The sequence below is a fragment of the Melospiza melodia genome, chromosome 2 (assembly GCF_035770615.1).
Source record: "Melospiza melodia melodia isolate bMelMel2 chromosome 2, bMelMel2.pri, whole genome shotgun sequence".
Classification (NCBI taxonomy): Eukaryota; Metazoa; Chordata; class Aves; order Passeriformes; family Passerellidae; genus Melospiza; species Melospiza melodia.
In genome coordinates, this window is record NC_086195.1 from 22,232,878 (window position 1) to 22,251,120 (window position 18,243).

At 36.1% G+C, this 18,243-nt stretch overlaps 1 protein-coding gene across 7 annotated transcripts in view; it reads right to left on the reverse strand.

Annotated features, from left to right (window-relative positions):
• Positions 1-18,243, reverse strand: part of STS (steroid sulfatase) — a 107,567-nt gene that overhangs the window by 83,146 nt on the left and 6,178 nt on the right. For 6 of the 7 annotated variants that reach the window (XM_063147960.1, XM_063147953.1, XM_063147946.1 and 3 more), the window contains one exon: positions 1,024-1,176. In XM_063147960.1, the coding sequence (XP_063004030.1) occupies positions 1,024-1,169 (146 nt within the window). In that variant the 5' untranslated portion in view covers positions 1,170-1,176. Of the gene's footprint in view, positions 1-1,023; positions 1,177-14,185; positions 14,308-18,243 lie in introns of those variants that run through there. The other variant, XM_063147963.1, reaches the window with a different exon arrangement.

An 18,243-nucleotide genomic window follows, 5' to 3' on the forward strand; every position in this document is an offset into this window, starting at 1 on the left:
GGCCAGCAGCTGCAGCATGCTCTAATAGCTCTCTGACCCTGGAGATTAATGACCATGACCTCAAGGCACACTAGTGCTCCCATCATCTAAGTCTGAATAGTCAGAAACATTAATTTTCCAATGGAATTATTTTCTACCTGTAAAGTCACCTACTGATAACAATCGCTAAGATGAAAATTCATCATATTCCAAAAATCAAATTCCGAATTCTCTCAGTAGAGAATATAGATCTTGAGGTTGTTCTGGTGCCTGTGAGGGGAGTGATCCAAGCATCAATGTTCTATATATTTTTCCTTGTTTAAAACCAGAAGCCGTAACTTGATTTGTATTTTTTTTTGAGTTATGAGAAGATTTTACTTCTAACTAACATCAGCAGGAAAAAGAGCATTTAACATTTGACAGACAGGGCTTTTAGTCTGAATGTTTTATTTAACTTTGCACCACTGAAACACAATGTCTAGATATCACTTGCTCTGTTTACACAACCATCACATCTAAGCTGGTAGCAAGAAACATCCCAGGGCACACTGATGTATTATTCAAGTATATTAACATTTGCTTTAATTAATACATTGACTACTGTATGAAGACAAATTAAGGGCAAATATCAGCTCTTTATTTCCAGTTAGTGAACAACAAGCTTGTCCCAAATCAAGACTGCTTCAAAATACGTTTAATTCATAGTACTTGTGTCATGTCAATTCTAGAAGAAAATTGTTGATTATACTTTAGCTCTCTAGAGCTAAAGTATAATCCTTATACCAACCAACGAACACTTATTTGGTTGGTTGCTCAATCCTCTGTTTATAATGCAACTTTTCAGCAGGATAACTGCATTAGCTAAGTCTTTGGTCAAAAAAAAAGAAAATAAGGATTGAATATTTAAAACCCTGGAAAAGTTATTAACTTTAGTTACTCATAAAAAAGTCTAAATAAAACCTCTGAATGTTCTGAGATTTTTAATTTTAAAAATCCATTGAAAACTAAATATAAAGCTATGACTCCACCGAATTATCATCCTACCTTAAGGTTTTGTTCCCATAACATCCCAGGTCTCCAATACCAAGATCATCAGCCATCAGTAAAATTATATTGGGCTTTGAAACACTGTGTGTTTTGATACTGTTTATGACACATTGGCAAATTATTAGAAGTAAAAGGAGACCCATCTTCCTCCTGGTGTGTAAGAACAGATGGAAAATATAATAAACAGATTGTTAATCTAATTTATTCTTATCATTACACTGTGCATAGTAAAAGAGAAAACAAAAGATTGAATGCTTTTAGATGGTGCTTTTTTTCTTGGAAGTTTTTTAAAGCATTTACTCTCTCACACCTCTTAAAAATAAAAATGCGTATTTTAGTATATGGGTAATTTTTCCTTCCACTCCTTTACACAGATGAAGCCTTTAAATAAAGACAAATAAAGAACTAGGTACAACCTCAGTGGCAATTTTGCATATACACATGCACTACTATAAAGCAATAAATCATAAGAGCTAACAACGCTTGGGGATTTTTTTATCTTTTGTGTGTATGTTTGCTTTTTTTTTTTTTTTTTTTTTTTTTCTTTTTTTGGCTTGCTTTTCTTCCCAGCTACAAATGTTATTTGAATAACACAGAATCTGAAATCATTTAGGACCTAAACCTCCAAGGTTCACTGCAAAAAAAAAAGTTAATCAATTCCACTAACGAAGCAAATTACTGAATTTCTCTTCAACAATGGGGAAAAAAAACCAGCTGAAGTTTCTGGAAAGTTATAAATATTATGGAAAAGAGAGTGAAGAGATGCGCTATGAAATTATTGAAAGGAGTGTTTAAGAAAAGGCTATTCACAAACATTACAAATACCAGGGTATATAGTAAAAGCAATTAAAAATATTTTATATAATATCACAATGTTCTATAAACAATTCCCCTGCCATATCCAACCTAAAACAGGAAGAAGGATGTATTGTACACAACACAATATAGCATTATACGCTTTTATAGTAAAAGCAGAGCATTTGCAGATGTGCATGATATGAATGCTGTTTTACCTTAATCAGAACTTGTTGAATCTCTGTGTTAAACTGCACTGACCATGTCCTGGCTGAAACTGAGTGCCTTCAGGATGGAATGGACTGTGCCAGGCACACAGATCAAAAAGAACAGAGACTCTGTTCCGTCTCTTAGTAAGATTCCCATCTTTTCTGGAGGCAGACAGCCTTTTTAAAATGCAGGCAAGGCCTGAGTCACACCTGAACTCTGCGTAATTCTCGGACAAGAAGTGGAAGAAACCAGAACTAAGGTACAAATTTGTAAGTGAGAGAGTAGAAAAAGGAGAGACAATAATTTCCAGAGAGAATGCAGATAGCTGGTCAAGAAAGAAAAATCTTATAAATCAATGAATTATGGTACATAATGTAACTGGAGAGAAGATAAAGAAGTCAAAACTGAAAGACCTGGTACAAAGAGACTAGACATTAAGGGAGACAGATTCACAAAGAAATGAGATGGGTAAAATTATTTATAGAGGAGACAAAATAGGCAGAACTAGAAGAGCTTACTCTGACATTAATAGCAAGAATGGGAGTTGATACCCAGCTGGAATGAGAACTGCAGGCAGAAATGAGGAGAAATGGCACAGTAATAAAGAAACTGGAAGGGATGACAGTGAACAGGAAAACAAAACTGAGGAACAGAGGTGAGAGAGAACAGGGAATGTCTGGGAGGAAAGAGCTGAGGAGTTATGATTATGGTCAATAAAGAGGACTGATTGGAAAGAATCTGGGAAGATAAGATTTGGGACTAACATAAGTGAGAAGAGAACAAAATAGTAAGGATCAACCAAAACAGACTGGGAGTTCTGGTTGCCAAATTCATTATTGCTGTTCTGTAAGGAAGTATAGGTATAAAGAAGGCTTTAACTTCTTTAGTATATTAACTTTGTTTTACTGCTTAAGTTACATTTTATAAACACTTTGGTGGTCATAGTTCTGGCTTAGACTTCAGCCAGAAGCCTCTAAAGATCCCAGCCTTATCACTGCAGGTTATTGTTCTCTTGTTTATCCCATGAAAAGCAATATACTTCATTTCAGACATGGAAAATAAATACACAAGCTGTAAATTTAAAAGAGCAAATGGATTGCTGCATAGGATACATCCACTTCATCCTTCATCAAATAACCATACTAATGAAGTTGTGTAGCCCCTGCTATGGTGCAGACTTGCCTTTCTTCCCTGAAAGGATAAATAAAAGTGATTTGCTTCCCATGCATTCCAAGAGAACAACTAACTCCCAAACTGACCCAAGAGGACAGGAACAAACTGCAGCCTGATCTTATGTTCCTACACTTATGTTCAGACTACAAAGGTCTCAAAGGACAATGGCAATGGGCATGTTGAAAAAGGGAGCATTATATGTTGGTGACATTATATAGAGCTGCATGGATGCTTGCAAGACCCACAGATGATAGCCTCATTGAAAACCTGCATTTGTCATTTCGTAAATCAGCCAAAAGGTTTTTGAATGTTGTCTCTGATACATTACTGCTGGATACTTTACTCTGAAGGAATATCTGTAGATATTCACACATTGAGCTATTTGCCTTCACCTGATACAATGTCCCTGAAGTGAAATCAACAAGGAAACAGGGAAAAAAATAATCCAAACAACGATCTCTCTGGTGTACTCCTTCTGCAGCAGATTTTCATATGTCTTGAAAGGATGTGCATAGAAAGCAAGAAGAATCAGATGGATGAAACTGAGTGGAACAGACAACAGCAAAGAAATTCAAAGGAGCTAAAAGGGAAGGACGTGAGAAGAATGAAGCTCTGAGAATGCTGAGGGCTCTCTGTATTACACCAGGGTTTCTCCTGGTGAAAACACAGGCATATGTAGACCTAACAGAAAAATGATAACACAAAATCAGATGAAGCTTCCAGCTAACTAATGTTTCCTCTCTGTCTGGAGCCAATTCAAATGCTTAAGAAAAGATTTTTAAAAAAGCCGGGCAAAAATTCTTCTACTTGCACAGCCTTTTAGCTTTTGGCAGTCAGCATTAAAGGCATTTTGGAGAGGAGAACATTGTAATGAATATCTCTCCATGGATCTTTTACCCTTCATGGATTTGGTACTGTTTATTTTTAATTGATTAACTTGTGGTTTGGTTTCTTGCATTGAAACAATTTGATTTTAGGTTTTTTACTTCTGTAACACTCTTTAGATGTTCTTTCAGTAGGCATCAGCTTTGAAGGCTTGTGTTTCACATTCATCTGGCAACTTTTTTCCTTCTTTTTTGCATGTGGGGCACGTAAGTGCAAGTTTTAACCTCTGCTTCACTTTCTCCATTATATAATAGAAAAGTAGCTTCTTCATTTCTAAGGTGGCTGATAAGTTGAATAGATTCAAGAGGTGCTTAATCTCCTACAACAATAGCCACACAAGAATTTGTATTTCACGTATCCTATTCCAATCTACAATACTTAAATCACTGTATAGGAATCTATAGACATGAACACATATACACACAGATGTGTCCATAGGCACATATGCACATATACATGTGTATGTGGGGGCATATACACGTCCTACTTTTACTACATATCTCCAAATTGTATTTTTGGGATTCTAATACATATTTTCTATTAGCATTAAAAAACCCCAAAGTATAACTATGTAAGAATAAATGAACGAAAGAAAAGCCCCAAACAGATCCACAATCCAATATTTCACCAAACACTTCTTTTAAGTTTTTATTTTCTTCATTAAAAAATGCTGGTTAAAGAGGTTTGTGGGGTTTTTTGGGCTTTTTTTTTGTTTGTTTGGGTTTTCTGTTTGATTGGTTTTTGGGTTTGTTTTTGTTTTGTTTTTTTTTTTTTTTTCTCCACCAGAATAACCGACTCAAGATATGGCTGTCACAGAATTATAGAATAACCTAAGTTGGGGACCTACGAGGATCATTGAAGTCCAACTTCTGGCCCCGCACAGGACATCCCCAAGAGTCACACCATTTGCCCATGAGTATTATCCAAACACTTCCTGAACTCTGTCAGGCTTGATGATGTGACCACTTCCTTAGGGAGCCTGTTCCAGTGTCCAACCACCCTCTTTGTGAAGAACCTTATAATATCCAATATAAACCTTCCCTGGCACAGCTTCAGGCCATTATCTCGAGTCTTGTCACTGATCACCAGAGACATCAGTGCCGCTCCTCCTCTTACTCATGAGGAAGTTGTAATTGCAAAGAGGTTTGCCCTCGGATCTCCAGGATGAACAAACCAAGTGATCTCAATCACTCCTCATACAGCTTCTCCTCAAAGCCCTTCACCACCTTTGTTGCCCTCCTCTGGATTCTCTCTAATAATTTAATGTGTTCCTTATATTGCAGCACCCAAAACTGCCCCCAGCACTCGAGTGAGGCTGCCCCAGCTCAGAGCAGAGCAGGACAATCCCCTCCCTTGCCCAGCTGGCCATGCTGTGCCTGATGCCCCCAGGACAGGGCTGGCCCTCCTGGCTGCCAGGACACTGCTGACCCATGTTCAACTTGCCACTGACCAGGACCACCAGGTCCCTTTCCTGGCACTGCTTTCCAGCCTCTCCTTCTCCAGTCTGTCTCTACACCCAGGATTGCACCATCCCAGGTTCAGAATCTGGCACCTGCCCTTATTGAACTTCATATAGCTGGTGATTGCCCTGTCCTCTCATTTGTTGAGGTCTCTGCAGGGTTTCTCTGCCTTCAAAGAAGTGAACTGCTCCTCCCAGTTTAGCATCATTGGCAAATTTAGTTAGTATACTTTCCAGTCCTGCATTGTTTATGAAGATGTTGAAGACTACTGGGCCTACAATGGAGCCCTGTGGAACCCCACTAGGGACAGGTCACCAGTCACTCCGTTCCCTGAAACCCCTTGCACCTGACCCATGAGCCAGCTGCTCACCCGTCACATGATGTGTTCATCCAGCTGTGTGCTGGATAATCATCTGACTACTACAGACACATGCATTTTTACAGGAACAATTAAAAGAAAGTCTTTGAAACATCTCTTCCCTATTGAATCATCTCAGCATTTTTATTAACTTTGATTAAGCAATTTATCTGCAAACTACTCTTTTAATGTTACAGAACCCTTTGAGAAAATGCTTAATATACTTTATCCTTGAAGGTACGGTATTTTCTGATGAAATAAGCAACACTTAAAGATATTGACCTCATTAAAAATGCTGTGTTATCCTTAAGCAGTATACAAAAAAAAGAAAAAAAATTACCTTGCTTAATTGAATGCTCAAACTCCAAAAATTCAAAGTTATATTATGTATAATTATTTTACGGTATCAGTCTAAAATTTGCTAAATTCAATTAATTCTCTTACAAGTCAGTAATATCTGTTGAATCTCTGATGTAATATAACTGTTTTTCTGAAACTTTTCATTATATTTCAGTATGCATCTTAACTATATACATATATGAAAATATGTACTTAATTGACTAAAAGTTTTCTCATTGCAAGAAAGAAATTTCACTTTATAAGCTGGAAAAAGCATTAAAACGAATAACTGTGTTTCTTAAGTGCAAATAATTATTGAATCTGAATTAAACAGAGATAAAGCCACAGAGCCCCTACCAGATCTAAGTTTAGTTTAGGTATCTTTTTAAAATGGTCTCTCCAGAATTTTCTACTTTTGTCTCAACTAAATTATGGAACTTAAAAGCAGCATTAGTAAATAATAAACATTCTTTCTGGTAGCCTGAATGGAGTAAAATATAATTTTTTGTGATATAATGTCATTATTTTATTTGTAATAAAGAACCTATATAATTAGATGCACATATTAGAGCACATACATTTTTACCCTTCTACTGTTTCACAAAAATCTCCGTTCGCCAAATGCTCTTCAAAAAGTAGATTTTGGTTATAGGCTCTGATGAGAAACATAAGAAAATCTTCGAGATAAAATAGGTAGTAATCTTATTTGCCAGTTATGCACCATCTTCAGAATGAAAAATCTTTTAAAACAAAGAAAAAGCCAATCATGAACAACTAATTACTAGCGACTATGTCATGTCACTTACTGCAGACTAGATATAAGTATCCAAACCAATTAAAAGAATTTTTTCTTACATACTTTGAGAGCTTAGCTAAACTCAGCCATTATATTTAGCTTACTTTACAGTTTTGAAAGATGTTGAGTCAGGGTTTTTTTAATACAGATGTTGAGTGAAATGACTGTTTTTGACAACGCCCTCTTCAAGAGTGTCAAATGGACATGCAGAAGAACTTACGTGCCTCAAATTTTGCACTTTAGAGTTATGCAAGCAGATACGGACTGTAAAGTTCTGCAAGACTGTGACCCTTACACATCAAATTCACAAAATAAGCTTGGTTACATCCATTTGAACTGGACAACATAGAAACCACAGCTTCATCTCACTGACTGGTTACAAACTCTTCGCCTTTGCCTAACTGCAGCCAAACTAGTCTCCTTTGAGTTTCCATTCATATTAATTTAAATGTTTAAAGAAAATTCAAATAGAAGTTCTAATTACAAGTAGTATTGGATTAAAACACTCAACTTCACCAACACACGCCTTCATAGGTACATGCACAGGTTGGAATCTGTGATCTGGAATTTAAGTCTTGCTGTAAATCACGGAAGAGACAGTAACACAACCAACCACTTAGCACCGAATTTTATTTTCCTTTAATCTGAAAGCAGATTCTAAACCCTTTTCACTGAAATGGTAGCCTTTGTGTGTCTATCAGAGGAAAAAACACCCAAAAAACCAACAACCCAAACAATCCCAATGAAACCCACCTCCCTCCCCTGAATTACTTAATGGAATCCTCTGGAATCTGTCATGATCAAAGCTTTGGATTTTATAACACCATATTCCTCTACCTACAATCACTTTACTAGATATAGTGATTTACCAGAGAAAATTTCAGGGAAATGGCCAGTAAATTCTCTTTGCTACATATGGTTAGCAAGTAGCGCATCAACAAAATTACCCAATTTGTTATGCTATTTCCAAAATAATGCTTCATTTAAAGAAAAAAGGCATTTGAATTAGTTTGTTCTCAAGAAGTTATTATTTTTATATGAGTTCTATTGATATTTATACTTTCATTACGATAACACTTAAGGACTCTTAATATTGCTGATTGTACCAGATAGAAAAATTAAGACAAAGCTAAATTCAATCAATAGTGATTTTGCCCATGTAGAATTTAAGTACCTATATGGCCCACAGCAAACAGACACTCATGGTACAAACCATGAGCGAAAATCCATGTGAATTTATTAATCTTCAAGTAAGGTATTTAGTCTGAGCTAATTACCTAAGCTTTCTTTTTAATCAGTAGGAAGATACAGGCACCTTAAGTTTTTTCTTAAGACTGGTATAAAGAACTTTTGGAAGGAATACTCATGACTTCTTTCCACAGACTAGAAAGCCTTAAAACCTAGTTTAGACTACATTTATACAAAAGTAATAGTTACATGAAACAAATTCCACCCTGTTGGTTGCCTGTATGCTCTCAGCATGAAATATGGAAAAAATACCTTTTTGTAATAAACAAACATGAAGATTTCAATTAGTATGATGTACTCTCCAAATCTTACTGGTGTAATGATTTCTTATTCTGTGAGTAGTAATTCCTACTAGAAATCTAAGAATTAGGGACAATTCCTTGGGAGTATCAGTAGCACGATTTTCCTCCAAGGGATTCATTTAGGTATTTTTCCTTTCCAGACTGTATAGCAATATGATGAATATTCCATCTTAAATATTTTATTCTTTCATTACTCTAAAACAAAAGAGACAAGAGTGATCAATCCAAGAGCAATAATTATTTTATATGAATATTGGTAATTCTCTAATTGAACTTAACTACAACCAACATGTGTTTAGGTTGCAGTCACATATCTGATTGGAAAAATAAACTTTATTTTGACATAGTTCTAAAAGAACAGAATTTATTCAAGCAGGATATCAAGAAGTTCTTGTCAGAGGCGACCAGACAAGAAACTATGAGCTCAGCCCATCTACTCCCTGCCCACTTTCCTACAAGCGACACACACAGAGCAACAAAACAGCCTGGGACTTGCAGGTGATCATTTGATCCTGCTACTTTCCTTCATGAGGTCCTTGTCACAGAAGAAAAATCACTTCAGTTCCTGATACATGGTAAGAAAAAGTCTGTTGCTGTCCATGAGCACTGTTCAGCAAGTCACATGGACAGTGAACACTATGGTCATGACATCACTCATGTACAAGCATCTTCCATGTTCTCCTGACTCCCACCACACCATGGGAAATTCATCCATTCCAATCATGGAACAGTGATGCAAATGTTTGTTCTGTCAGATAAGAGGTAGGAGAAGAGGAGGTAGGTTGTTTTGACAGCGGAGGGGCACTCCAGGGGATGCCTCAGAGGACAGACCAGGAGCTGCTCTGTGCTGAACATCATCAGTTCTGGCCAGCTCTGCAATGGACCCACTGCTGATCACAGACGAGCCCATAGGGAAACAAATTTAAGAAAGGACAAAAATACCGGAGGGGGGGAGGAACACAGAGAGAAGGCTGTGAGGAGCAGTGGGAGAGGAAGAAGAAGAAGAAAGAACAAAAAGGCCAGAGCAGTAGGAAGTGTCTCACACTGGATCAGGAACATGCCCAAAGGCACTGTAGAGCAACAGCAAGTACCATAAGGAGACTGCCAAGCACAGCCTGGTGTGCCACCCAGTGCCTCCCTGAAGGGACTGTGCACAACCTGCAGCAGTAACACAGGAGGACATGTCTGGAGTGAAGGTGTGGAGAGTGGGAAAGTGAAAGAGAGGAATCTGGAGCTGAAGCTGGGAGAGTGGGAAGAAAAATGTTTTTCCTGTAAAATTAAATGTTTGTCCTTTTTTTGATTGCTTTGTCTCCCAATACTCCAACTAATTAAATATTTATGCTACTTATCAATAAATTAACTTGTATTCCCCGAGTGGTTTTGCCTATTACAGGGATTTTCCTGTCATTTCACCACCAGTTTTTTCACTTGCATCCCTACTAATTTTTCCCCATATCCCTGGGGAATGAAGGCAGGGAGTGAGCAGCTGTGTGAGTTCTTGGCTGTTAGCCAGGACCAACCCACCACATTTAAAATGAAAAGGAATAAATGGATCCAATGGCAAATTACTTTTATTGATTACCAGGAGCCAAAAATTTCTTTGCTGTTACTGAATCCATCTAGATCTAAAAGTGAACTTTTACCAGGGAGAGAAATGGCAAAGCCTATAAAGCAAAAAAAAATTCCCTTGAGACCAACTGACTTATGATGTTGCTGCTATAAGCAGGAGGCTCACAGGACATAAACAAACATCTTCTCCTTCCTCTTAATTTGCATGGGTAAGAGACATTAAAAATAGACAAGTAGTGGCTTATTAAAGACCAAGCTCCTTCCCTGCAGTTTCTAAAACCGGAAAATCTGGTTTATGTTCCTTTTGTGCTACAACTAATATCCTTGGAATGTTGTCCTCATTCTGCAAATAGTTATGAATGAAATGGTTTGGAATTTTTTTTGACAAAAGTCATTCTAGCAGGGAAAAAAGTGGGTTTAAACAAAAAAAAATATTTTCTTTTTAAATGAGGCAATTTAAAAAAGAAATTACTCTCACTTACTTTAAAATACGAAAAATGGCCTGTTTAGCACTTACAAGGAGAAAGCAAACCACAAACCATTTTTTTTTGTTCTTTTAGGCTGGGAGATATTTTTACTGCATTATTTTGACTTGAGTTAAAAGATTAACTCTCAAATTACCCAATTTTCAGCACCTAATACAAAATTAAAACAAACATAATAGCTTTATCCATTCACCATTTCCATTTTCCCCTCAAATAACATAATGAAAAAAGAGCTTTAGAAAAGGGGAGGGGGGGAGGAAGATGGTAAGTAATTTTATAACCACCTTTAATGATGAGATACTCCACTAGCATTATTCACTAAAAAATAAAAGTACAAAACAGCTTAAAAATAAAATACAATCACTGCAAAACAAAATTGAGAACAACACGTAAGAACAACATGAAATTAGGAGGTCTTACAAACCAGGAAAATGTTTACCCTAGAAAGAACATTTATACAATTAAGAAAAGAAAGATGAGCTGCATAGTGGCTTTATAGCAGTCTGCTTGCAAAATACATAGATCAACAATCTGCTAAAAAATGTAGCAGACAAAAGGCAAAGACATTTACAAAACAAGACATATACATATTACCCAAATGTGCAACCCAATTCCAATTATTTGATAATTTACTAATGTCAGGAATTCTACAAAATAATAACTGACTTTCCCATCAAAAATTAAAAAAAAAAAAAAGTGTCTCTACTTAGCTTGGAAAATATTTGAGGGATAGATTTTAAACATCATAGGATTAAGTAAAAAATAAAATTAATGTCTTAAAATGAATGATACCGAAACAGCAAATAATTCTAAGATAAAAAATATAAGTCTACAATACAAGAAGAGGCTAAGTGTATTCTTAGAGACAGACAGAAAATAAAAATACCTGAATAAACAGTAGAAATGCAAATATTGTATTACAGCAATACAGGAAAAACATCAATTTAAGCCAGAGGTATCTGGATTTGTTCTGCCCTGTGTAAGTAGGAAACTCTTGTTCCTTCCCTTCCTTCCTCCCTTTCTTTTACTCTGGTTATTTACTCCTTGCTTACATAGGAACCCTATGAAACTTGTAAATTCTTGCTGTTAAAACAGAAAAACATTTTTTTTTTTGCTGAGGAAAAATTCCAACATGACAAAATGAAAGTTATCAGTACCTCAAAATTATAGGAATTTATTTCGTTTTCACCTTATTTTGTACGACATTATAAGATCATAAATAAACTAAAAGGTATTCAAAAAAGGCATTTTTCTATTATTTTATAGCACACCTTTTCTTGTGGTACACCAGCATTAGCTTTTCCATTAACATTTGAAAGTTTCTCAGTAATAGCTCCAGGGGTCTCATTATCTTTTGGCTTGGTCTAGAGCATGCTGCCAGTATTTCTGGAGCAAAAAACATGCTTTTCCAACTGTATGAGAATGTTTTTAAATAAGTTTTTAAAAAATATTTTTTTCTTTGCTTTGTGCCTTTATGTACAACACAACCTTATGTTTTTAAAGGATGGATTCTGTTAATCAATGAGAAAGAATGTATCAATTCCTCTGTCCAAAATGCCTTTTTCAGGACAATACTGCTGTTATTAGACAACTGCTATAGTAGAGAACATACCCAGTTATTTATTACAATAATAGATGACCTGGATGCTAAGAGTTACTCTTTTAAGTGACTAACCCATGTCAATAGCTTCTAGTTTTCTTCCTCATAATAGTCAGTTCTGACAGTAGTGCAGAATATAAACAATAACAGAGAAAAATAGATCTGTTTGAGATCTGTACCCTAAGATTTCCTTATGAGTATGGCTAGTCATCTGATTCTTTAGCATGGTAGACAAAAAGGCCATTTTTGCACCAAATTTGAAATTTTGGTCCATGTTGCAAAAAAATCCAAAATCAGTGCATACCTGAAACTGTTCAAACTTGTGTGTTCAAAGTCTAGAGTGCCGTAGTCACAATTCTTGTTAAGCACATATTAAAAAGCCATCTCAGCTGTCCTGTAGTCCTGCTCTCAACTTAATTTCTCACCGGAACTACTTTTATTTCATTCATCCTCATCCCCAAACTTCCGCTCTTACAATCAAGAAGCCGCCCCACAAATTCTTCTGCAATCGTTATCTTTCTAAACCCTGCTCTACCCTATTTGAAATCCCTTGTTACTCAAGAACCCTATATCAGTGTGCCATCGATGTAAACTGAGGCTAAATACCTTTCAGATGCAGTGGCTCGACTCCTCCGATTCTGCTTGCCCAGGTGCTGCTACTGTCCCTGCCTCTCTAGCACCAGTCCCTGCTCTCTCAGTGCTGCTGTGCCTCGCTGCCTGCCTCCTCCATGACTGCCCTCAACAAGGGCTCTTCCAGGGCCAGCAGCACACAGTGCTCCCTGCTGGGGACTGGGGCTCTCCTCTGTGTCAGCGCAGCCTCAGCTGTTGGACTGACGGGGCTTTAACACGTATTTACTAAAATCCACCTACACAGCATCCTGAGGGCAACAGCAAAATATATGTTTGTGAGAAAACAGGATGAATGGAATACATATTATTAATGAGTCATTACAAAACTGCATAGCAAGCAATAGGTATGGTTAGATTTTGTTCCAACACTTGTTTTGGTTATATAGGCTTCTCTTTCATCTTCCTTCTTGTCTCAGTATGGTTGCTCAAATGCAATTGTTTTGTTTAAGCCTGGCAGATACATCCTATCAAGAAGTGATGAATTTTTCTTACATTTTCCCTTTTTCTGTTACTCTCTGCCATTCTCCTCTATCTCAGAGATTCCTCTTACAGATACTTGCCCCTCAGTAGCTATGCTTACTCCCAGTTTGCAAGGTGAATGTATATGAGGTTTCAAAGGAAAAGATTAGATTTATTTAATATCCCTTTAAAAGTTACTTCCACCTTTGAACTGAGTGGATTTTTTCAGATTACACACACTGCACCATGAACCAGTCACTTCAAAACTACAAGCTTATTTCAGAACCTACCTCCCTCCAAAACTATTTAACAATTCATTTCCATTTGATCCTTGAAACAGACTCCATAATCAAAATTCCATACACTTTCAACATTACATTTTAAACAACCAGAACTTAAGGGCTAAGAAAAAACTGCTGTGGCACAGCTGGAAAGTCTTCTAGTTCATAAAGACCCTGCTTTGTATTTTCTTCAAAATGCTTTCACAACTAAAGTAATGCTTATACTCATTATAATCTGTTCAAAGCAGGGAATGTTCTACTCCATTGCAATACCTGATCGCAAAGTGCATTCTGTTACAAAATAATTTGCCACTATACTTGATAGTATCTTACAGACATGAGTGTAGGGTTTCAGCAATCTCTTCTTCATTGTAAAAAAGACACTGTATTAAGTTAATGCAGAAAAGACAACATTGAATATGTTATTATTTCTCATAATTGCTAACTTCCTGACATGAAGAATTTCTTTGAGCTGTGAAAGAATATGATCTCTAACTACACATTACCCCAAGGTTCACAATATAAACTGTATATAAGGAACAGACTTTGGGGCAGAAAGGGTGTTTTACCTTGCAGCATGGAATTGTTTCAGGTTTTGCCTCTCCTATGCAAACAAAATGGCTGCACACGTATCAGTACATGGGTACAAAGTCCAGTCATGTGAAGTGAAACACAAGAGTGGGGGGAAGAAGGACAACACTGAAAAAGATAATTTATACAAGACTGACAGGATTTCTTGATAAGACCCTGCTTCACTAGTACAAAACAATTGCAGCATGTTCTCACAATGGATATATAGGTATGCCTAATCAAGATGCTTATTTTAGTTTGTTACTGAAGATCTTCTGTTAAGACTTTTTCATGAATTTGCACTGTGTTTTTTGAAAACAAGGGCTATGCCAGAATCTCAAGTACATTTCTGCCTTCTGTACATATGGGAAGCATTCCTACAGAATATCTACAAAGCAATTTTACACAAACTACACTGAAACACCTCTTAAAGCATAATTTCAGATCAGCGTTTTTCAAACTTCTTCATTGGAGGCACAGGACATTTTGAGATTCTCTTTTATAAATACCATACACTATAGCCCATCCTGGTTTCTTTAATATGAATTGACTTATAAACTATATGTGCTCCCAGAAAATGACTGCTTCCAGAAAGCCCAAGGACCCTAACATGAAAAATCATTCATTAAACTTCAAAAAGTTCTGGCTAGTTGACATATTACCTTCCTTCTTAGCTATTGTCCTCCTCACTCCAATTTATGTATTTGTCACGAAGAAATTTGATCAGGAAAAGAAAGATGGATGTCCAAAGATTTGTGACAACCACTGCTGATGAAATTTAACAGAATCCAAGCCTTACAACCTAAGTATGAAATTTTACTTTTCTTCCAGGCAAAACCTAAGAGCTCACAATGACTGTGAGAAATCAAACTGAACCAAGATTTTTGAAGAGCTGCCTAAATGCAAAGCTTAAATTACATTTTTCTGTGGTTCAGGAAATCAGTACAGCTTGTCCTAAGCTTTCTTCCGCATTTTTCCTCTATTTTGAAATAACATTCCACTTTAACAACTTTGAAAGAATTTTAAATTACCAACCTTTTCTCTATCTCAAATGCTGATAGGAAATGCTAGCCCTTATCTTAAGCCTTTGAAAAACTGCACTATTGTCTTGCATTTATTCAAAGCTTTAGTAAGTGAATATAAAAACCATTTTTAACAGATCTTGTCAATCTCTCTAAAATAAATAGCCAACTACTTTTTGATCCCTTTGACTAATTATACTTTAATAATATTTTAGAATGTATTAAAAAACCAATGTATATGGACAAAAGAAGTACTAGAGATACAACAGATGAGAAGCAACATCCACTGACAAAACACATTTCTTGTGTACATACACTTAAATGCATAATAACTACTTACAGTAAATTTTATTAAAACAAATTATTATTGACATTCATTCAAAACCTTATGATTATGTAAATTAGAAGAAGGTAATGATAAAAACAAGGACATGTATGACAAAATATAGATAAAATTAATGAAAAGCAGACTTGTCTGTGCAAATTAGCATGACAATTTAGGGCATTTGATATGGAAAACCAAAATGCAGTGTATAAAGATCTATTCATTCCAACTATAACAGTATGCAAAAAATTACAATGAGGTAATGAGTGTAAAAATAAACATCCTTTCATATCTGAGTACTGAATGAAGACTGAATAGAGGGGGTTTGTTTGTTTTGGTTTCTTTTCCATGTTTGATTAAACGTCACTAAAGGGTGGTAAAGTGACAATTACTTGCTGAGTTCAAAGCTTAAGGAGGAGTGAAAACTGAAATGCCAACAGGGAGGCTGCATTTAAGCATGGCCAACAGAGTACTACGCCACCCAGTAATGTATTCTCCAATGATCCATGTTACTTAATGGATTCTTAATAATACTTAATAATATTCTCCATTTTGGCCAACAGGTGCTTTGGCTTTCTTTTTCCACATGGAAACGCAGAGTCAGATATGAACACACAGTCCATTTCTTTTCTTTCATGTTAGAAACATTATTTTTTAAGGTAATTTAGACTTTTGGTCACAAATTGGGAGTCAGTACCTACCGATTTACTTATGAATGTCCATATGTATAAAAGAGCTCAATTCATTGAACTAATGGTTTTAATTAGTATTTGGGATAAAAAGGAGGAAGAAGGATGCATGACTCAATTTTCTCAATTTTCACTAGATTTTAGTGGTAAGGGAGAGCTGCAGCAAATCAGACCCTTTGTTTCAGTTCATCAAAACATCTCTGCCAAAGTTTCAGAAGTTTAGGATCCAACTTTACCATACAACTAAATGTTCATCTACCATGTATGGTACAGTGTCTTGATAAAAACAAAACACGATACACTGCTATCTCAGCCAGCCTGGATGTTGGTGCACATGTAAATGCTTCTGCTTCCACATAAATCCGCTAACACAAACTTGTATTTTACTTAGATTCAAATGAAACATAGAAGTAACAGAGCTAAAATGAAACAAAGGATATTTGTTAACTTCTCTTAGCATAGTGAAACCCAAGGAATATATCTAATTTCAAAGGGTATTTTTGAAAGACATTTACACAGAATTTAAAGATAAAAGTTTTGCTGTTCTAGGGACTATGTACAAATTGGGCTACTGGATTCTAGAGAATATTAAAAAAAAACCTTCAGTGAAAAAAGATGCTTATTCTTCAGCTTAGTCCAAAAAAACACTGGCAAGTTTCCCTCTGAAAACTGTGTAGTCATGTACGTATCTTGATAGAAAGTCCTTACATGAACTTGTAAAATCTGTGGATTGCAAAGGACTTTATACAGGTCTGAGGAAGTCCCAAAAGTTATTGTACATAGAACTCTATAACACTGTCTAAAGGTTTCGGTCTAAAGGTTTTTTTAATGATTGTGATTAACTTTTCTTAAGACTTACACATGGGAGTTCAACTGGAAGAATGTGTTGGCTATGCCATGCAAGAAAAAAGATTCAGGTTTTGTAGTTGCTTCAACCATAGTTTCTGACTATCAAGTAATATTGTTCTAAGCTACTGCAAGTCATAAACAGAACAGTATTTTTAAACAAAGATGGGCTTGAACAGGTAGGAAAAATATTTTTCATTTCATCTACAAGATCATTTATTTTATTTCCTGGATGTGATGAAGTCAGAAAAAGCCATCAGAAAAAGCATATGGATATTCATGTCCCCAAGGTTGTCAGGTCCTCCAAGAATCAACAATCACCCAAATACTGAAAAATTGAAATCAGGCAGGGTTTTACTTTATTTCCACCAACTTCAGAAAGTTCACCTAGTGGATGCTTGGTGACAAGAATGCCACATCCTGAGTGAGGCTCTATGCCCTCTGAAGCCTGTAGGCTTTCCTCCGTGATCTGCAACTCCAAAATATACCCTAACCATGCCCCATTTCATGCCCACAACAAAAGCTCAGTTTTGGTATGGCACATTAGGATATATAGCCATCTTAATATTAAAAGTCTTGTTAATAGCTTTTGGAAAATTGTATTAGTCTAATTTTTCCAGATGAGAGCATAACTATTAGCATAAAAAGTCAGTGAAAAACAGATTACGAAGCCAGGCTGTCAAACACAGTCATTAATATAATACTTATTCCCTTCTGCTTGTAGCAGTCACTGGTCTAAATGACACATACATTTCTGAAACAAGGATACAACAATTCATTCTGCAGCACAGATTCTTGCAGATATCTGCCTCATTAGGCTTGCAAGACAGTAGTTTTTCATACTTAAAAATGCGTAAAGAGATTTTGAACTGTATGAGGAGGCAATAAGCTCCAAATGGGCTACAGATACTGCCCCTGATCTCTTTCACTGAAGCATGATACTGACTCCTCTTAATTAGTGAAACTACATATAGAAGTGAACCATAAAGAAAATTTTAAATGGGAAAAATAGCAACAAAAGTTTTGAGCTTGTTCCCCATGTTGTGACATGGGGAACAACGTGACTAATCAGCAGTAAAAAACAAACTATAGCAAAGACAGTAATTCAGCTCTTATGTTAATTCAAAGGTGTTGATCTATCTGGGTCTAAGAAGGCAAAAAATTACTTTCTATTT